This window comes from Thalassophryne amazonica, chromosome 18, assembly GCF_902500255.1.
Source record: "Thalassophryne amazonica chromosome 18, fThaAma1.1, whole genome shotgun sequence".
Classification (NCBI taxonomy): Eukaryota; Metazoa; Chordata; class Actinopteri; order Batrachoidiformes; family Batrachoididae; genus Thalassophryne; species Thalassophryne amazonica.
Window position 1 is genome coordinate 50,121,214 of NC_047120.1, and position 22,702 is coordinate 50,143,915.

The following is a 22,702-nucleotide window of genomic DNA, read 5'->3' on the forward strand; positions in this document are numbered from 1 at the left end:
AGTTTATTTTTAAGTGTGTGAGTTTAAATTGCAATATTTTCTTCTTGTTTTTGGGACACACAACGGACTCCGAACTTTGTGATCTGATGTTACGAGCCCTGACGAGACAGCAATGTGTCCCGTTTGTGAGTGCCGATTGCTCTTCATGAACCGTTCCGAGAATGGAGCGCACTTCCACAGAGGCAGAAAATTGCGGCGATAGCTACATATGTGGCAGTAATGCAGCTGTCAGTAAGACTAGGAATATAAACACATGCAATCACACACCAGCCTACACAGAGACTACGCCAAATGTGCGCAATTTTTCACCGTACTCCATACGCATCACAATGCAGCTGTATGCAACAGAATGGTCATAATAGTGTCCCAAGGTTCTTGAAATGAAATATCTCCACCTGGTGGACATTTGACATTAATACAGGTATAATAGTATTTTTGTGTGTGTGTGTGTGTGTGTGTAGTTGTGTGTCTCTGTGTGTGTATTTTTCAACTAACGGTCAAATAATAAAAGCTTTCTTTCTCTCACCGGCAGAAAGGTCACGACATCTTCACTGCTCTCGATGTGATGGATAACAGGAGTTTTCTGGAGAAACTCAAGTTCAGCATCAGTGATGAGACCTTGCATTACTACCTTTATAACTGGATGTGTCCTCACATGAATCCAAGCGAGGTACTGGACACCGGGTGTCCAAACACATTCGTGTCATTCCTCGATACTGACAGATGCGGGATTTGAGCAAACATTTTATGGATTTCATCCAGTGAAAAACATCTTCTACTACAGCTATTCCAATAAAAACCATTTACTATCATTGTAACAAAATACTGATACATTTACGCAAGTACAGTTATACATTGTCATTGATCTCTTTTGCTTTTGTAGCATACATCTTAAAAGAAATTTATTTAAACCAATTTGCTGCCCTACAAGTTCACTATACGCACACATAGAACACTAAATATTCTGCAGCGGCTCCAATCACTTAAATGTCATCAAATGTGATAATTATGTCAGTTAAAAACAAAAAACATTTAACTATCAAAATCTCAATGCTGAGTATGACGAGATACAAACAACTGCAAGAAATTAACTTTCATATTAGCATTCATGGTCATGTTAAACTTGAAGTTCCTGTGTTCGTGAGTTTATGAGTTATTGAATGATATACCTCCCTTATGGTTCAGTACAAATCACGCTTTCAAGGTCACAGTACTATTCTGTCTCAAGTACCTACAGCTACCACAGTCCCTGACATGTATTGAGGGATTTAAATATTGCTATTTTTCAGTAAACAGCTCATTTAATTGTTGCCAGTCATCAGTAATTTAACAATAATATCTTTCTTTATTTATTACAGGTGGGGTTGGTGTTGCCAAACTGACCCACCGAGGGCCGTGAAGAACATAGAGGAGGAAATGTTAAAGGTGTTACAAGAGCAAATCTATCAAAATCACAAAGATGAAATTGTGTCTGTAAATATGTGGATGCAAGTGTCACACTGGAAGCAGCGTTTCTCACATGATGGAAAATATAAATAAATTCAGTCACTGACACGGTGTTAAAACTTTCCTTTTTGCTAAAGCTTATAGTTAGGGCTGGATCAGGTGACCCTGAACCATCCCTTAGTTATGCTGCTATAGACGTAGACTGCTGGGGGGTTCCCATGATGCACTGTTTCTTTCTCTTTTTGCTCTGTATGCACCACTCTGCATTTAATCATTAGTGATCGATCTCTGCTCCCCTCCACAGCATGTCTTTTCCTGGTTCTCTCCCTCAGCCCCAACCAGTCCCAGCAGAAGACTGCCCCTCCCTGAGCCTGGTTCTGCTGGAGGTTTCTTCCTGTTAAAAGGGAGTTTTTCCTTCCCACTGTAGCCAAGTGCTTGCTCACAGGGGGTCGTTTTGACCGTTGGGGTTTTACATAATTATTGTATGGCCTTGCCTTACAATATAAAGCGCCTTGGGGCAACTGTTTGTTGTGATTTGGCGCTATATAAAAAAATTGATTGATTGATTGATTGATTATTCTTCACATTTTGATGTGCATGCTACTTGATATTAGTGCAAATAATAAATTAAAACATATGTGCACATTCATACAGTGGACATTTTGATGTGGAATTTACACACTTGTTATACTTTTAATGTCAAACTTAAAGATACAGTCTGCAGGATTTAGTGGCATTTATTAAAATGCAATATAGCATTCATAACTATCTATCCATGAGGGTATAATTACCTGTAACAACGAGTCAATGCGTGTTCATGAGGTTGGTATGAGCCCTTCACATCTACATGGGAGCAACCCGCCAATGGAGGCCACCATATTGCACCACAGTGTTGATACAACAGGCCAGTAAGAAGACTGAAGCAAAAAAGAAGAATCTTTTGTTGAATCTTGATACACTGTTTCCTGTTTACCACTGCAGGCAAACAAGTTTAAGAACTCTCATTTTTGCAAAATGCAGAACCATGTTAAGAGAAGGCAAGAAAGGATGAAACCCCATGGCCAAAGAGGTGAAAACATGAAAAGACACAAAATCCTTGCCGGCGATGGCAATCATGCAATCTACAACTTCACCACTAGATGACACTAAATCCTACACACTGTAGCTTTAAAGCTGCCAAATTTTGCTCTCGTATAGATGTATTATGGATGAGATCTGTGTCTTAATAAAAAAAAATCTGAAAATATATTATTGATTAAACTCATTACTGAATGCTACAATACATTGCATAAAGTGGATGATTCATTCTCTCATCAGAATGTTGCTGTTAATGTCCTCGTATATTAATGTCGCATTATGGTCATGTCATGTTTTTCTGAAGACAAGAATAGTGTTTGGCAAGCCAAGGTCTGAGAAATGTATTTATTATTTATTATTTACTGACTCTGCATTATAATATTTCAGAAAAAAAATATAGAATTTCTGTTAATTTATTATAAACTATATATTTTAAAAGTTTATCAGTATTTTGAAAGTCCATTTGTAGGACAAAAATATTGCAGCTTTGGCGGTGGGGGCAATATTTGCATTGCTTTAAAATTACCGACAGGGGGCGATCTAACACTAGCATTTTACAACAGCCCATTTTATTTTTAAGTACTGGACACAGTAATGTATAAAATCTGCATGTTGTTTTATATTTGGGTTTTTTTTTTTTTTTTTTTTTTTTTTTTTTTTTTGTAATCCTAAATAAACAATTGGTTGTTTCCGTGTTAGTTTGAGTGATTGACAGAAAAATAGAAAACGATGGGACAGCACATGACCTCAACATACTGTGATGCCTTCAGGTGATGTGGGGGAGAAATTAAAACGATTTCAACTTGTAAATAAATAAATAACAAAAACAAATTAAACATTACATGATGCAACACCAATTTTCATGTACCTTTTAAGTTAAAATATAGCTGAGGTTTACTGTTAAATATCCTCAAAGTGCCACATTTATTTATTTGTGCGTGTAGAAGCTCCTCTGCTGTAATCAAAAGTTAGGCTTTAAGAAAGAGTTATTGGAGTTTTGTGACATATGTCACGGAAGCTCCTAATCTGGATTTCTGCTTGCTGTTTCAGACCATAAATTGCAGTTTGAGAGCGATCCACTGATTCAGCCTGCGATTAGTGTGATATCCCCATATTGTCTGGAAGATGTAAATTAACAAATGAAATAAAGCTGACCAGACAAACATGAAACATATTGATTGGGTTCGTAATGTTTTGAGACATGGAGAGAACACGCAAACTCCACACAGAAAGAACCTGCGTATTAGTGTGCACAAACGCTTCAGATAAATGGTCAAATAGAAGATAAACACCGTTTCCGAGATGCACCTGAAAGCAGCATTATGCTTTCTATTGTGGACCACAGCCTATGGTTTGATCCAATCATCAGAAAGAAGATGTTCTTTTATTTTCAGTTTGGGCCAATCAGCATCAAGAAGGCGTTTAATTTTTGAAGTTACCGAGCTGCAGTGGCAGCGTTCTGTTTACCGCTTCCTCTGTTGTGTGAGTGTCGGCTTCGTACGAGGACGAACACAAAAAGATAAACAGTTGTCAACAAAGTCAGCAGCTTTTGTTTAATGTTGAATTTATTTTTTCCATCCCAAGCAACAAGTCGCTTTTACTGGGTTTACGTTACTTGAGTGACGGCACCGCGCTTACAGGTTTGCGTTGTCAGGAAGTTTTTTGCTAATGTTAGCTTTTTGAAGGATCGTGCCTCTGAAAGATGTGTTTGCGGACTTGTGGACAACAAAGTGTTGCAGGTAGGTTGCATATAAAGTGGACCATTTGTGTGTTGTGTGTTCGTTGTTGCGTTGTATGCGTCCCTTTGGTGTAGTCACGGACTGAGAGCTTTTGGTGGAACAGTGTTTGACAGGTGTTGAAGGAAATACTCATCGGTGACCATATGGCATGTTTTGCGAAAAAGCTGCGCGCAGATTTGTGTTGAAACACTCCAGCTGTCAAGACTTCAGTTTCCTTCCTCAGTTATTTACACCAATTATGGGTGATGGCTGAAATTGCACAATTATTTTCTTTGCAGATACTGCTGGAGGTTAACTGTCAGTTTAACCAGCATGCAGTTGGAACTGTTTATGTCTGTTGTAACACAATGCTGTAAAGTGTGCATGAGTATTTTTTGTATTTTGTTTGTTTGTGGTTTTTTTGTTGTTGTTGTTAACCTGTGTACGCCACCAAAACATGTTGAAGTGAAACAATCAAGATTGATCTTTAATTCAAGTAGTTGAACAATTTGGTGGTATCCAATTTTTGGTACCTTGGTGTATCATGATGTAACTGTGTGCCTACCACCAACAGTTTGAGGGGTGTACCGTGCCATTTGTCATGTTGTTTTATCTCTGTGTGTAATTTTAGGGCTGTTTTGGCTTTTAAAGTATTATTTAAGAAAGTTGTCATACATTAATTTCTGATGATGTCATATATTATTTTGTTATTATTTTCGCATAATGAAACAACTTCAGATCATATGAGCAAAGCATTGCAGTGAGAATTTCTGCTCATCACACACGGAACTGGACGCTCCCCTCACAGACCGCTCATCTCGATATCCAGTCAGTTTTCACCCACCACTCCAATAAAATCTCTCAGCGCTTCCTCCAAAAAAGAAAACAAGCTGCCAGCAGAGAAGAGAACATCAGAGCTTGCAGAGCAGTTTAGGATGCTGTACATTGTGCAAGCTACTGTACAGACATAGAAAAGATGAGAACTTTCCTTTCCAAAATTGATTGACATTTGCATCAGTTTCTGTCTCAGGGAGTATTTGTGCTTTTTGACTTCACGTTTGGTATCTCCAAGTAGGCGGTGTTGCTGGCTCTTTTTGGATGAGGCTGAGGAACCAAAAAAAGAAAAATTGCATTAAAGGTATAAGGCCACCCAAATTTCACCAAATTAATGAAATTTTAGTTTCTTCTGAAATCCAAGCATTATAATGTTGGATATTTTAGAAACGTGTGCGTACACGCATGAGCTGGAAGACCAGAAGTTACGCTGACATCCATGAAATGTCTTGTAAATCACTTCAGAGGCATTATCAGGTTACAAGAACAGCGTTTTTAGTTTTACAAGTGTTTATTTCTCACTAGGTTTTACATAAGATGTGAGAAACGTGTTAGCTTTATACACAAACACAGCCGTTTTGAAATGTCTTTCACCAAGTTGGATTAGCAGCCAGAGAGAGACCAGCCAGTGACGTCACTGTGGTTCTCTGCTCTGACTGGCTGCCACCGTGTCCCTCCCATAATCCCTTGCGCAAGTCTGGGGAAACCTCCATGTGATCTATGATGTCACTATTGTCAACTGTATGGGTCTCAACCGTAGCTGCTGCCAGTAGTTCAAGTCTGTCTGTTCTTTTGATATTTTACCCTTCAGGGGAACCTTTTATTAACTTTTTTGTGAACAACAGGAATTTTGATCGAACTGGTAATGTCATATTATGAATCCTTTTATTTAAAGGCTAATAAATGAAATTGTAGTAGTGCCAAAGAAAATTATTTTTATGCCTTAAATCTTAAAAAAAAAAAAAAGTTTAGTGGCCCTATACTTTTTACTATTTTTTACTATTTAGGAATTAGTCATTTCTTATACAGTCCTTCATTTTCAGAGGCTATAAGTAGATATGGGCTATTTTTACAGGACAGTAAATGAACACCTACCATGCATGCACATCTTTGTAATTCCCATTAACAATTTTTGTTTTGTTAAAAATTTGTCAAAAAATGTCAGTTGTTTTTAAGGTTGAGGATTGGCTTTGTTGAACTGTATTATTTATGTAGGATTTACATGGCAACAGGACATTGAAGTGTTCAAGTAGACATTCTAAGATGAAAATTCACCAAAGCCCAGTAAGTAATGACTTAAACTATCACTTTTACAATCATTTTTCTTCAGACTGTGGTGAATACACGAATGTTTCCATAGTACTGAAAATGTCTCTGACTTAATTTACATAAGTCATGAAGAAATACAAACAGTGTGGTGATTTAGAAAAGTGCCTCAATGGTGCTCCATTGTCCATCATTGTATAAAGGCTGCCCCAAATCAAATAAACAGCTCTGATTGGCCAGGCCTGTTTTGGGCTGGATGCAGATCTGTTTGAACGGGAAATGGGCCAAGTGTATGTGCCAGCTGCAAGTAAAACATGGACTCTGATTCATCTTATTCACAGTCTAGGCGAAGATTAAGGTTGGCCTACCTTTGTTCATAGCTGATACTGGGTCACTGGCAGAGCAGTGGCACTGTGTAAGGTAGCTGGAAGTTCTTGAAGAACAGTCAGGTTATGGTATGGGTCTGCTCCCATATTTGACCTCCTGCACAATCAGACATGCTGGAAGAATTGCTGATATGTCTTAAGTCAGGGCATGATGTTTTTTGCTGTGTTTGGAAAGAAAATGTGTGGCATTATCAGTGGCTGCATTATCAGCTCTTGTATGAGCTGTGGGCTGGCTGCTCTGTCTTGTTTCTGTCTCGTCTTCTCCTACGGTTTGGTTTCCAGTTGGTGTTTACTCCATGTGTATTTGAACACTCTGAGTGGGACCATTGTGAATTACACATACAGATGAATTCACTACATTTGATGTAGGGATGCACCAATCCACAATTTTTCACTTCCGAAAAGATTCCGATACTTGAAGTTGTCTGATCCGATACCAGAGCTCCGTTTGCTTTATTATTATTATCATTATTGTTGATTTTATATGAGGATATTCTTAAAAAGGAGACCTGAAAGTTGAGCTACAATTTGCCAGAAGGTGTATCTAAGATGAAAGTGTAGATTTGATGTTTTGGTGAAAGAATGAAGTACTTTTATTTTTTTATAGACTTTCATAGACTTAAAGAGAAAAGACAGCACTCTCTCTCTCTCCCTGCCTGTCTCTGTCCCTCTGTGTCTGTCTCCCTCTCTGTCTGTCTGTCTCTCACGCACTCTCTCACTCGCTTTCTCTTTCCCTCCGTCTGTCTCTTTTTCTTCCTCTCGAAAACAGCAGTTTTCGTGCTGTGCAAACTTAGAACTTTTTGGAAACACAAAGCCTTTCAACTGTAAAATAAATGGATCATCACCAATGCTCACGCACAGGATTTTAATGGCGACCTTTTTCCCTTTCAGCGGACAGAATCTCTGTTTGCTGGCCTCCTCGGCTGCACGCTGAGCTGGCGTTTTACAGCCTCAGGACAGTGAAGCAGCTAACTTTTTAGCACACATTTTCAGCAACAATTCAGTTAATTTTTTGGAAAATCTGTGCTCGACAAACAGACAATTTGAACCCGAGAGCTGAACAGAAATTTGCCTCTAACTGCAGCCAGAACACTGCGGAAGAGAGCGCTCTCAAACAGCCCGGCTTCAGAAAACCTCCTCCCTCCTGCTTGTCCGTAAACAAGCAGAGAGCAAACAACAGTAGTTGAGAGGATTCACAGTACCAGTATCGGAACCTGATACCGATCTGGGTTTGGATCTTTCCCATCCCTAATTTGATGTCCACGATGATCCTGAAATTGTGAAATGTACCGAATTGTGAGGGAGGTGTATTGTTACACCCCTAGTAAACACCCAGTCTAAATGGTAGGGGAAACCCTGAACTGTACTATGGATCACTGCATACAGAGCATTTAGTAGCAGGCATTTATTGCTCTAAGCCTACTATCTTCACCCTTTTACCCACTGGACTGGGCAAATTTGGTGAGTGTGGTGGAATGGAGGTCAGATACCCTCTTTGTGCAAACAAGACACATTCTTACATTCAGAGTGAACATTTGGTGGTTTCTGTAAAACACCTGTGATAAGAAAGGAAAAGAACGCTGGTGTACAAAACACATGTTGACATTGTTCAATGCACACTGTCACTGTACCCTTGGATTTCCCATATGAGAAATCTGACAGTAATTTGAAAAACTCGGGGTTATCTACAGTAGATTGGTTTGGGGTTGGGGGGATACTTTGCAATCAAAGTAATCTTTGTCTGGGTCAAAGGGGCATAGCCCAGTGTAACAGTGGATGCACATTAGCTGAACAGTCTTTCTCATGTAATCTTTGGGTTGAGTAAGTTTCACTCATTTCATCTGTAAAATCCCTAAATAAATAAATTAATTTTAAAAAAATCCTGAAAAGTACCATGACAATTTCCCAGAACTGAGGATGGTATTGAACTGTCTGATTTTGTCCAAGATAAACAAACATTTGAATGAATTTCCCTTCAATCAACCATCTCATGGCTCACAAATTTTTTTTGTTGAACTTCTACTCAGTACATAGTCAGTCTGTTTTGATTACTTTTGAGTTTAAAAAAGTCTGTTAATTGAAAAATGATTAAAAGAGGTAGTAGACAAGTGCTTCTGTGCACTGTGTATTTGAAGTTAGAAAGCTGTCTCATCCAATTACAATTCAGTGCAGTTCAATTTCATATGAGTGATCTGTGCATCATGATGATATAAAAGTCTAAAGTTACTATAATTTCTTGCAGGTATGCGGAGTGTGTCACTGTTATTCCCTGCGATTAGCAGGGTAAGTGCATGAATAATGGAGTAAGTAAGTTAGTGAGTCAGTGGGTCTGCAGATTTTCCATAAATAATGCTTTAAAAACTGCTGCATATTCAGCTCTGAAGCTTTCGGTTCTGATGGATAGAGGTGAGAACCAAGCAACAATCTCCAGTACTGAAGAACAAAGCCAACACAAATACTAAATCTTGTAGTTCTTCGAATGGCTGCTTTCCCCAATTCAGAAAGTAACCCAAAATGTCTAACTTTCAAGCATAAATAAGTATGTTTACAGTCTGGTACAAAAACAACAAAAAAGACAAATGTGTTATTAATTATTTTACGTAACTCATCAGTTTAAGATATTTTTAATGAATATTTAGGAGCCTGGTCAACTGTGTGAGCTACTGGATCCACAGCTCTGCTGGCAGTGGTTGCTAGCTGCTGTGGAGTTAACAGTGTTTGTGCTTTCTGAGCATTTTATTTTGAATTTTATTATTGTGGTTGTCTGTGCTATTACTCCATGGATACTGGGGCAATATGCTGGTCAAAATTTTTAATGCCTACTCTCAAGCCACTTTCCCGTGTGTGGGTGGGCTGCCCAAATCTGCTCCAGGAGGGCATGTTTTTTCACTCTCCCCGCTCCACCCACAGCTGTTTAACTCTGACAGGTGTGCTCAGCCAATAAGGAGGTGGGAAACTCCAGGAATTAAATACTCAGGTGTGAACAGAGCAGGAAAACATGCAGTCCAGGTGCTCTCCAGGAACAGATTTGGGCAGCCCTCGTCTATGATGAGGATGAGTGAGTCTACATTCTTCAGCCATATTGGCGTCTTTTAACATGCACAATGGCTGTAACATGAAATAAAGACTTGACAGGCTTGTCAATCTGCTTGTGAAGCCTTGTTGCTAATCGCAGGGTCTTGCTGGCTATGAAGACCAGTGTTGTTTGTCTTTATCCAAGAGGCTGATAAAATGAAACCTCAAACAACACAACTTAAAGACTTGATAACTAATGCGTCTCTCTCTGAAGCATCATTGATCTGTGTCACAACAGGCTGCCAACATCTTGCTCAACTGTTAAGCAAGAGGGAGAAAAAGGATACCAGCGAATGCCTTGATAAGACACTGAGTCAGGTGCGGAGCAGGATAGCACACGTTTGTCTTTCTCCTCTATACATCAGCAAGAGAACATGTTGCTTTATTACAGTGTGAAACAGTGAAGAACACTGTCATGATGTAGGGCCAAAAGCACAGTCGGACTGTGGAGAGCAGCTGGCGGAATAATAAAAACAAACGTACAAGCAAGGAGTGGCCCTGAATGTGGTGGGTTTGCTTGTCTTTACCTGTTTTTCTTTGCACCATGTTAAGACAGCCAGAAAAATACAGATACTCCATTGTTGGAAGTAAGCGTAATCATTAATGTGAATGCACCGTGTCGATTTTGGAGTGGTTTTTGTTGTCTCTGCAGAGACGACGTTGTGACTCAACACAGGTGAAGGAGTGTGCTGTGGACAAGAGCTCCTGCTGTACAGACTTGTCTTTTTACTGGAACATCAACATGTTATTCATTAGCCTGCTTTCTTTTTTCTCCTGAAAAACCCACAGGCTGCCACTGTGGCTCAAGTTGCCAATTTCTTTTTTTTTATCATGTTCATCAGAAGTAAACAATAGCGCAGAAGGCAAGGGTCAGAATCACAGCACAGTTGGCAATTACAAGTCCTTATAACCATTTAAGCGGATTCTTCATAAAGATACATTGGTCTGCAAAGATTTTTACCACCCCAGAACAGTTGGTAGTGCTATACAATGCGTCGTTTGCTTTTGGTTCCATTGCTAATCATTGCTAGTGTTCCTCATACTGTCACCTTTGTACATTGGCTGTGTTTATTTTGGACTTCAAAGCATCTTAATGTCAGAAAAGAAGTGCAATAAATTCTTATTTCCCACTGACCAGTATGACAGTTTATGACTTAAGGTGCCCTGACACTTGCACGACTTTGATGCACGCACGTTGTTGTGACCCTGTGTGTTCCCAGCTGGACACAGTATTTTGTTCCACTGGCTGCCACACACTCTGCGCTGGACGCTGCATATATAAAATAATTATTTCATGGTGGATTAATCATTTTCTCTGAAAGTTGGCTGCTGAAAGCGGTTCTTATCACTTCCTGAATCACACAGGACCGCTCCAGCAGCAGCTGTTCACGCGCATGCGCTTGAATGAGCTGGAGAAAGCATTTGGAGCCGTCTAAAAAGGTAATTATGTCATGTTTACGTTGTCATGGCTTGGTAAAGTTGCATGTTCTTTCTTTCTTGTGTGCAGCTGTAAAAGTATGTTTATGATAGATTTAACATGTTGTTATAATCCTTCAGACGAGCTGCGCTTGAATGCGGTGTGCTGATGCAACCTGACGAGCTGTACATAGTGTTGGCAAGCAGATTGTGCCACGTTGCACGACATTTACGGGTGAAAGATTTTTTTGAACATTTCAAAATTCTCTTTGCGCAATTGCACATGCCGGCGCCCCTCTCACATTCAGTCTACACCCATTAAAGACAAGTTTACTGTCATGCAAGTGCGTGCATCAAAGTTGTGCAAGTATCAGCGCACCTTTACTCCACTGGTACATCACCCATTTGACACATTTTCTTGATTAAATTGGTTTTGACAAAGTATTAAAAACTCTTTCGAGTTTGAGTGGACTTTTCACTTTGTTAAACATTCAGATCAGTTTACAATCCCTTATAAAGCTATTGTTAAAGTACCTTGACATAAAGGTGAAAGTTTGGGATTAACTTTGAACAGTTCTCACAGAGTGTTGCTTAACTTAAAAGTAGTATATATATAAAAATAAAGTACATTGAGACTGCAAGTGATGTTTATCATTGTAACCAAGGTTTTTAACACGTTGTTGCAAGGATTTTGCCTAAAATTGCTAATGAGTGACTGCATTGAGTTTGAACAATGCAAATCTTTTTCTCTTTTGAATAATCAGTGTGATGCTAAAAACTCTTACCATCACTTGTTATTACGGCTCTACATCGTTTCTCAAAACTCTATGTATCATTGGTCTAAAGATAGATAAATTGTGTTGGTGTGTAACCGAGCTTTTTAATACTTTAGTAAGTAAAGGTGCTGTGACACTCGCACGAATGTGATCCGCGCACTAGTATGCAATCAGAGAGAGAGAGAGAGGGAGAGAATGATGCGCGGCATCCGGCTGGGAACACAGGGAGTGACATTGTGACAGTGTGTGAGAGTGTGAATCCAAAATGCGTAAAGTGTCAAGGCACCTTAAAGGAGACCTGCATTGAAAAAAATGCAGTCAGATTTTTTGAACAAAAAATGACTTACATTTACACATGAGATCCTTCTGAATGTAGTAAAGTAAATCTGCAAGCCCAGATCTGTCATTCAACGGAGAAATCTTCATTTGAAAATGACAAATTTACAGCTAACATTTAGCCCTCTGCAAACTGTCCCTCTCATCATGGACGCTGCCGAGACGTCACGGATAAGACCCTTTTTGCGCCAATTGTAATTTGTGGATTTACGTCAGTTTGCATCTGCACCTTTTTCTTGTCTTATATGGAAGGATCTACTTTTTTTAAAACTTCATATTGTCTTGCGGCACGTTTGGTGAGTACACATTTCTTTTATTTGTGCTTGAAAATTATTTTGGGGGACTTTTTCATACGCCCGTTTGATTGAGTGGTGTCGCATTGAAAATCTACTGTCTTTCGCCTCCGGTACCATCGTGAGATATGGAGGCAAGACCCGCAAAGAATCCCAGTCATTAAAAATATATAAACCTCTCTCAGCGTCCATGGAGCTCTGGGGCTCCGATTGGCGAGACGTGCGGTGCTGTGGATTTTGCCGCAAGAAGTCTGTCCTTGCAGCAACAGGTGTACCGGCCGCTTCGCATTAAAACAGCGAGCGTAATCTCAGGACTTGTGCCAAGTGTGCTGCAGCTCCATTCAGTAGACAGAGAGGTGATGCCGGTGTTGTGCGCTGAATCTGGCACAACACCGGCTGCAAAGCAGACACGGGCGGTGTGAGTGGCCCGCGTCGGCGGTTAACGAGCCCGCACACTTAATATGCGCAGCGGAGGCAGAGAGCGGGAGAGGAAGAACGGCGCCCACTGTCGATGTCGTTGCTGATCTGAGCACACAGATCTGTTTCTCACATTTTACCACATTTATTTCAATGCAGGTCTACTTTAAGTAAAATTTATTTATATAACACCTTTCAAGATACAATCACAAAGTACTTAAAGTAGACCTGCATTGAAATAAATGTGGTCAGATCTCAGAAGGAAATAGCTGATATGTATTTATAAGACCCTTATGAATGCAGTAAAGTAAATCTGCAAGCCCAAATTTGTAATTCAGCGGAGAAATCTTCGTTTAAAAATGACAAATTTGCAGCTAAAATTTGGCCCTCAGCAAAAACTGTTTGTATATCCAGGTCATTGCAGTGACGTTCGGCAGAAGACGGAGCGCTCCCGCCTTCAGTCCAATCCTGCATTGAAATTGATTTTATCTGTTAGTAATGTTACTGTTATACCCATCCTGGTTTCAGCATCCAAAAGTAAGCTGCAATGAATGTGAGATACAGCTCTGCATGCTCAGATCAGCGGCGACATTGACAGCGGGCGCCGTTCTTCCCCGACGCCTCTCTCTCTGCCTCCGCTGTGCTTACCGAGTCGTGCTCGGTAACCGCCAAAGCGGGGCCACACACACCACCCCCGTGTCTGCTTTGCAGCCGGCACCACCTCTCTGTGTACTGAATATGGAGGTGCAGCCAACTTGGCACAAGTCCAGAGACTACGCTCGCTGTTTTGATGCGGAGCGGCTGGTAACACCTGTTGCTGCAAGGACAGACTTTCTGCAGCGCCGCACGTCTCGGTAATCGGAGCCGCAGAGCACCATGGCCGCTGAGAGAGGTTTATATCTTTTTAATGACTGGGATTCTTTGCGGGGTCTCGCCTCCGTACCCCGCGATGGTACCGGAGGCAAAAGACAGTAGATTTTCAATGCGACACCACTCAATCAAGCGGGCGTATGAAAAAGTCCCCCAAAATAATTTTCAAGCACAAATAAAAGAAATGTGTACTCACCAAACGTGCCACAAGACAATTTGAAGTTTTTTTAAAAAAAAGTAGATACTTCCGTATAAGACAAGAAAAAGGTGCAGATGCAAACTGACGTAAATCCACAAATTACAGTTGGCGCGCGCAATGCATGCTGGGAGAGGGTCTTTTCCCTGACGTCTCGGCAGCGTCCTGGATGTGATGACAGTTTTGTGGAGGGCTAAATTTTAGCTGTAAATTTGTCATTTTTAAATGAAGATTTCTCCGTTGAATGACAGATCTGGGCTTGCAGATTTACTTTACTACATTCAGAAGGATCTTATGTCTAAATATAAATCATTTTTTGGTCCAAAGATCTGACTGCATTTATTTCAATGTAGGTCTACTTTAACAGGAAAATTTAAACAAAATCACAAAAGTTAAAAACAGCAATAACACAATACTAAATGAACACAATCCTGTACAAATGAATCTTGAGCTTCTCCTTAAAAGCTCCAGCAGAGTCCACAGAGTGTAGATACAATGGCAGTGCATTCCATAGCTTGGGAGCTACTACACAAAATGCTCAGTCTCTCTTGGTTCTCAACCTTGGCCTCGGCCTTTAGTTATACTTCTTAATGTATGTTGTGTGGGTAATTTCTTTTGCACGTTTTCCCTTTATCTTTACCTTTTACTCTATCCCAAATTGACATCACAACCTACATCTTTGATAAGATTACTAACCCCGAGCATCTTAATCATGTTCATAATTATGCCTTCCCTAACCCTAGCTGACCTGATTTTTAAAGCTACAACCCCAAATAGACCCAGTTATGCCCTCGTTTAGACATTGCTTTTAAAAACGTGTACTGCTTCACATCCCATTTTAGTTATGCAGAAAAGTTAAATTAACTAAACATATTTATGTCTCATCAATTACACTTAGTATAGAATTGTAGTGAAACTGCGGCTCAGAAGTACTGATTAAACATTTTAGTTGTGAAAAATAGTAGCAGTAGTGTTGCTATCAATATAGTAGTAGTATATGCAAAAAATGTCTTAAAAACTGGACCTTTACTTGTAAGAGTGTTGGGGGGGCATTCTGTCCTCTTCCCGTCTGGCTACACCCCTGGCCTGCACATTCTGAGCAGGAAGAATGGAGAACACATATATTTATGTGGAAAGTGCTTTGTGGTTGACAGGTAAGAAGGTTATGTCTGTACTTTTTCTTGTGCCAGCCTCAGAACATGACTTGGTGTGTATCTGGGGAAAAAGTAAGGTGTTAGTATTTATATATAAGAACTCACTGTGCATGTGCTGCTGTTCTGTTTTTACCTGTTGTCTGCTCTGCGCTAACAGACAGATGTCACGCACAGACTTTGTGCATATTTGAAAGAAAATAAAACTTAAATCTCTTTCTGAAATTCACTGCAAGTGTGGTGCTTGTGTTCATTGCATCGCTGTCGCACTGTCAGACACAGCGAGATGACAAACTTTTTTTTCAAGTTGAAGCACTCAGAGCTGCTGCACAAAACGGCAGATTAACAGCTCTCCTCATCCAGTGCTTGCATATTGAAAATTTGGGAATACCGGTAAATGTTCCAAATATCTAATACCTGTGCTTTCATAATACCACTACCCATTATAGGCTCCTGCCTGTTTAATGTGTCTCAGCGTGCAGTAGCTTCCATTTTCTAGTTTGTATTTGTAATCATATTAAACAGAAGCAGCTCACTGTGGACCTCTTGATCTTATGCTAAATTTCAAGTAGTAGCTCGGGTTTAGCTTTTGAACATTAACCAAGAACAAACCAGCACGTTTAATTTTTTGTTTGCATAGCCATCAGAATGAACTTTATTTAGGAGTTTTCAGTCTTTTGCTTTACCTTGTTATTACGGCTATAAGGATCATCCTTGTAAATCTCCATTTTGTAGTTGTGACCATTCTTAAGATCTTAGCTTGGCTTGATGTCTGATTCACTGCCAAGGATTTCTGCAGTACTAATATTTATATTAAGCAGACCGCTTGTAAAATGTGGGTAGCAGAAACTCCACAGATAGGAGCGCTAGAGGTTACTCTGAGGTTAATCTCCAGTAAGACACATTTACTATAAATTCAGTGAGGAATTTTAGTGGCCAGTTTCCAACTTTGACGCAAAGGAACCAACTGTATTTGATCAACATCTATGGTCCATTTCAATGGCGTCTTTCATTAGGATCATATTTGCATTGCATATGGTTATAGTTTTTCATTTAATTTGCACACACATAATATTTTCCATGCCTAGAGAGAGCACAGTGCATCAGCATACTACATTTCACTGTTTCATCTCTTTGCCAGTGCAAAATTCACAATCGGCAACTAAACATATGTTATGTTTAAGTATGGTTTCAATTTGTCATTGAATTTTGTGAGTTAATGGGAAATGATAGCGTACTTTTTGTGACACAGTGTGTTAGGATCACTTCTGTTATGTGGGTAAAGGAATATAATGATGCTTGGGTAGTGATGAGGCTATTTCGGAAGATTTTTACATGTTGGTACTTGTTGACATAGTGTAGCATGTGTCTTTGTATGAGTGTAGTACTGTGGTTACTAGAAAACAATGCATTAAAGCATTATACTCAGACCATTGTATGCATAATGTTAGCGTAACTGGCAGGTTTTTTTGTTTTGTTTTTTGGTAGGAAGTAAACAGTGCGGAAAATGCGGAAAAACGAGCGGCCTAGGCTTTCTAAGGCTGGAAGATGCTACGCCCAACACAGAGGTATTACATAGTGAGACTGAAGCCAAGGCATCAAAAAAATACGCTTCAACGTTTAAAAAAAAAAAAAAAATTTAAGCCTTAAGGCTGGCCTGTCCTTGAGACCTCAAACACTGATAGTTACATTGATAGTGCCTCGGCTGTATCCCTGTTATTGCGTTCAATACATGCACTCAAGCTTCTCTTTAAGAACACCACTGTCCAGTCCACAGAAATGGGTGTTAGCCTGTTAGCATTACGTTGTTTGGTATCTGAGAGATATTGGGGGGGGCATGATCAGTTTTCATCAAAGTTGTTTTTGCCATGATCCCCCTCGTTACCAATTTATGGGTTGGTCAGGAGTTTGGTGGAGTTGGGCACTGCCAATATGGTGACATTTTGAGATGCCCCATTTGAGCTTTAGGCTCAGGAAACCTATGGAGGGGTTGTTCAGGATACAGTCTGATTTCTGCCAATCACAATGATTGTGACAATCATCCATAGCAATGTTAACATATGCCCAACACAAACCCACTAACATATAAATGTCTTTATTTCTTTTTTAAAGTATGTATTAATTTATTTTACAGCTTCTTCATTTTTGTCCAAAACACAAATGCTAGAACACATTTGGATTAAAAATTGGTGGGCAGTGTCATTCTTCTAATGTAAATTCAAGGGTCAATAGGATATATAATTTTTGGTAATACTGCCAGCTTTAAAGCTATAGTGACAGAAGTCTGAAGAAACCACAGGGTTTATTCGTGAAACGGAATATTTTATAACGAATACTAGAATAACAATGTAAACATCTAACTGCATGAAACACCATTCTTTAACAAAGCAATACAGTTACCTGCCTTGTAACTTATTTAAATAACTAAGTTAAAGCAGTACGTGCAATCACAAATTGTTTTGGCAGGGCAGCAGACATCTTAGATGTTTTTAGAGGTACATGTGTGGTAGGAAATGGGCGTGTATCTCCACTTGCAAGCCAAAAACTCCAGACTGACTGACTGGCTGTACTTGCGTTACTAAAGTCACCTGTTTGAATTTGGTTGAATTTGATCCCCGTTCCCCCATGCCATGTATACATGTCATTGTGTGCAGGGCGTCGCATAGCTTACACACAGTTTACAACACTTTATGTGGAGTTTACTCATTGCCATGCAACATTGCGTGTCAGTGTGGGGATCAGATTTGTGCAAATGTCAAGGTGACTTAAGGGCCTGTGTCCATAGTGAATCCCTCCCCCTTCCTGGGAGAAAAGTGGCATGAGGCTGCTGAGAAATGCTTAATTGCAATGCTCATCCCAGCAATTTATTAAAACTAAAAAGAACCTCTGTGGGATTACAATAAAAAGGTACCAAGTATCTTATAATACAGAGGGTTATAAAAGCCCTCACCCTCAGCAGGAACATGGTGCCTGCCCAACTTTGTTTTTGGTCTCTATTGTGTTAGATTTTGAGTGACAAATCAGCTGGCTGTCAACATAGACCATGAAAACAAGCTTCACCTTCTATGAGATTGACAAGTTTTGCTCCATTCGATTGGTTACGTGAAAATGTGCTCTGAAATGTTCAGATTTTCACAGCACACATAGAGGCTGGTAAGAAAAAAAAAAAGAAAGAAAAGTGAAACATTGTGAAAATAGATGCTCGGGTGTGTCATCTTTTCCATCAGCAGCTGCATATTCTCTGTCATTCAGAACAATTGCAAAACAACGCTGGAGGTCAGAAGAAAAAAACTATAGGGAAACAGGGCATGTTGGGCTGTTACATCTATCCATATGAGTAAAGGGTTGTATGTACTTGGAATGTTTACACAGAATGGCTAATGGTCTTGTGTTTTTTTTTGTTTTTTTTTGACATGCAGGTCATGTGTCAATTCTGTACTATACCAATAGACACAAGTACAAGTGGAGTAGTTCAAATCTTTACTGTTTAGCTTAAAATTGTATCTCTCATCCACAGCCCATCCCCCTCTATGACAGAACAGCCCTTACCCCCTTCTCCACCCCCTGCTCAGTAGCATTCCAGCTAGCCAGATGGTGTCTGCTCCGTGCACTGGACACCATAGAGCCAAGAGTGACAGAAAAACCCTGTGAGCAAGATGAGACATTCCACCCCCTGTCACTCCTCAGTGCTGTCTGTATTCTATAGACTTCCCTCGGGGGATAAAGTCCATACTGCTGATAAGTTGTTGATGAGGGGAAGTGGGAGCTGGAGATGCAGCCCTGCTTTCACTCCATAGTGAGCCTGCATATGTCGACAGAAATGACTCTGTCACATTTCAGAGTTTCTCCCCAACATTCTTTATACACATGGGTGCAAGTACAGCGCATTGACACTAGGGTGGTCCATAAAAATGGTCAAAAAATTTTTTTTCAAAAAACTTAAAGTCTCACCCTCTAAATTTGTTGTACCTAACATAAAAACACATCATGTACAATTTCATAAAACTCTAATAATTTTTACTGGTAGCACACAGCCCTTAAAGATTTTGCTCGCAATAACTTTGTCATATAGTATGGTCATTTCCAGATATTTCCAAATTATTTCTGTCAGTTTAATATTGATATGTCAGGACAGAAATTATGGCAATACATTGTAAAATCAAATCTTTTCATATCCCATAAAATAGTTAACACTAAAACATGAATTGTGAGATGCAGTTCTTCTCGTACATGTATCATGCTCCTACAATACCTACATACTGGGGTAGCGAAGATTTTGTAACAATCAAACATTGCATTTTCATTTTATTGATGAAATACTGTTTCATTATTGATAAATTTAAATAAGTCTATGCTTTATATATTTCCACATATATTTTGATCTAGCTCCAAACAATAATATTCTTTATGCCTTGCAGTACTTAATATTCAAAAATGTATGAATCAGCACAAGAACCAATTATACAGCTGTGTAACATAAGAGAACATCCTTTACATGATAATGATATTAAGTTGCTTGCATCATGACCAAGACTTGCTGCCGTTTCAGTCAGAATATAGGTGGCACTTCTGTCTGTTGTTTTGGTCCTATCCAATGCTGCTGCAAGTCCTGGTGTTACAACAGTTTGATTTACTGGCTTTCTTCTTCTCTACAAAATGGATCGGTGCAGAAACCACTGATCTGTACAAAACATTAACATGTCACAGGACTGCTAATTTATAGAGCAATGTTCTGAAGAAAAATCATTGGAAATGTTTTTTTGTTGTTGTTTGTTACCGCAAAATTTCTGATTACTGTTAAAAAAAAAAGTTTAGAACACGTAATTAAAATAGCTAAATAAATCAATAAATGGTTCTTTAGAAACCTTTCATTTGTAAATTAAAACGACCTGTTATTTCAGATTAGATAATTTCTTGTTTAACATAAGGAATCTTGGACATTTATTTTTAGACAAATAAAATAACATGGAAACTTGTACATTTTTTTTAAGTCTGGTAGATTATTTATATCTCATTTCAACCAGAAAAACAGACATTAAATAAATACAAATGTTTATTATAAATGCAACAGGAAATAATTTAACAATGACTGCAGTGTGATTGTAAAGTAGGATTTCTGTGACATAAACCTCATGATGTTTTTTTATATAGTCATTTAAACTTGTAATTTCGTCAAAATATGTAATTGCCTTTAATGTTATCAGGACAGAGTCATTTCCAAAATATGAATTTGAGCACAAGAAGTGGAGAGCTTCTACCTGTGCAAATGTCTTTTGACTTTGATTCGTGGACATTTTTAATGATCCGTTCATTTATTGTTAAAATATACAATGAAACAGCTTTTTAAAAAATAATAAAATAGTTGCTGTTCAAAGAGCCTTTTATTTAGAAGCAGGTGATGTTATGCTGGATTCTCGGGACCAGATGAAGGTCTCTTCTGCAGCTTTGAACTCTGGTGGTGTTGCTGAAGACACTTTTGTCCTATTTTGAAGAGCAGAGAAATTTTCTTTTCGACTGGACTTCGTGGTGCTCATCAATAGAAGTTTGGTTGTCTGCACAGCAAATGATCCTGATTGGGACAAATAAAAATATTTCTTTAAATATAAAGAAACACTAAACAATTTCTATATAAAAAAAGGGAAAAAAACGGCAAAAACAAAAAAAAAAAGATGGAAAAAAAACGCCCCAAAAAATAAGTTATTTAAAGTTGAGCTTTTGTGGTGTCTGAAAAAAGCTGTAGCTTTATTTGGTAAAAATAAGAAAGACTGAACCATCTACAAATTAAAGCGTTCACTCAGATCAACTGTGCTAAAAAGCTAAGCTAACGTTAGCCGATCAGTAAACCTTCACAGCAGTGCAGAAACATCACGTTTTACTTTTATTTTATCCTCACCTTAATAAAGCTACGGAACTAACCTCTGTTGGGCAAACTGGGACTTTGCATATATCCAAAAAGTGGGAGATTTCGGACTGAGTGGGTTTGCTCCATCACCTCGGCTACCTGCCTCGGTCTGCCCAGGAATGATGCCTGAAGGCCGGCTTCTTCGTGTGAGTCGGCCCGCTGTCGCGGTTCGATCGATATCCCACCAAGTCGTCAGTCCTCCCTCGGTCAGTGTCACTCCGAAAAGTAGCTGGAAAAAAGCTTCTCCCAGCAGGGTAATGGGAGAATCATTCTACTGCTTTTTTTTAAAAGCTTTTTTGTGGTTCAGGCGACCCAAATTCAAGATGGCGATCGCTCAACTTTTTTCAGGTTGCCCTTTTAATCGGGAGACGTGCAAGATGATGGCAGTTTTTGTTTTTGAGTTATGTTGTCTAACTGGAGGGGATAGACCTATCTGTTCCCTTTTAAAATGTGTAGCATTTTACAGGGAACAGTTGGGGAACAGTAAGAAAATGCCAACACTTTGGAAAGGCACTGGAAAGTAGTGCAGCAGATAACAAATACTTATACTGGGATCTTTCAAATGGTGCTACATGCACCAAATTTTGCCCAGATACATTTCTCTATTGAAAAAGCAGATGGGCCGCTTGAATTTTCAATAGGTGACCAGGCTAAGTTTAGAGGATCTTAAAAAAGGTTTGTACCATGTGTCATGCTTAATTAGCATGTAACAGAGTATTATGTGTCATATGACATAGAATCCAATGGACATCGACATTGTTTGACCTTTACTTTGGACCACAAGCATCCAGCATGGTCAAAACTATTCCATTTATTAATCCTATTAGCTCAACCAATAATTTGCATCACTTTTTGCCAAAATTAGAGCAACTTTAACTTTTGACCCCTGTACAAACTGAAATTGACATTTGTCGCCATTTGTGCTGTTTTTGCCCCATAACTCTAACATTCAGTCATAGATAATCCAAACTATACCTTTTTGGAATCTTTATGATCAGACAAATAACGGGGTATACTTTTCAATATGATTGAAACATTTTTACATTTTGACCCTTGTGTAATTCTTCACTGACCCCCTACCTGGCTGCCTATTGAAAATTCAAGTGGCTCGTCTGCTTTTTCAAAAGAGTAGTATTTGTGCTGAATTTGGTGCTTGCATCACCATTTGAAAGATTGTTTCAGTTCTCTGCTACACTAAAATGTGTTAAATTATCTTCGGTGTTAAAAAAAAAAAAAAACAGAGTTGTGCATTCTATTTGAAATTGTATCAGTCCTATAGAACCAACAGAGCTGAGCAGACAAGTTAAATCCATTTTCCTAAGTAAAGTTCTGCGACACGCAAAAGTCAAATGCAAAAACGTACAGCACAAAACAATGAATTAAGGTTTCACCATGAATCCAGACAGCCGCTGTCAGTCTGGAGTGCGAATGACTGGGTCAGCGCAGCTGAAGTGAGATTCGACATCCATACGCTGTTCCTCTTGTTTGTCGCATCTCTCGGATGCATGATTAGCTCCTAAGCAAAGGTTCCTTTAAACAGACA

The 22,702-nt window shown here is 39.2% G+C and overlaps 2 protein-coding genes across 4 annotated transcripts in view; both read left to right on the forward strand.

The window, feature by feature from the left end:
- Window positions 1-13,175, forward strand: part of LOC117531606 (glycylpeptide N-tetradecanoyltransferase 2-like) — a 28,734-nt gene extending 15,559 nt beyond the window's left edge. For 2 of the 3 annotated variants that reach the window (XR_004566658.1, XR_004566657.1), the window contains 3 exons: window positions 533-670; window positions 1,359-1,469; window positions 13,161-13,175. Coding sequence is in view for 1 of the 3 variants with exons in the window: in XM_034194747.1 (XP_034050638.1) it covers window positions 533-670; window positions 1,359-1,382 (162 nt within the window). In the remaining 2 variants the exon portion in view is untranslated. Of the gene's footprint in view, window positions 1-532; window positions 671-1,358; window positions 1,588-13,160 lie in introns of those variants that run through there. The other variant, XM_034194747.1, reaches the window with a different exon arrangement.
- The window catches only part of svild (supervillin d), a 114,826-nt gene continuing 96,116 nt past the window's right edge, over window positions 3,993-22,702 (forward strand). Inside the window, exon 1 of the mRNA XM_034194745.1 lies at window positions 3,993-4,262. The gene's annotated coding sequence lies outside the window, so the exon portion shown is untranslated. The remainder of the gene's footprint in view (window positions 4,263-22,702) is intronic.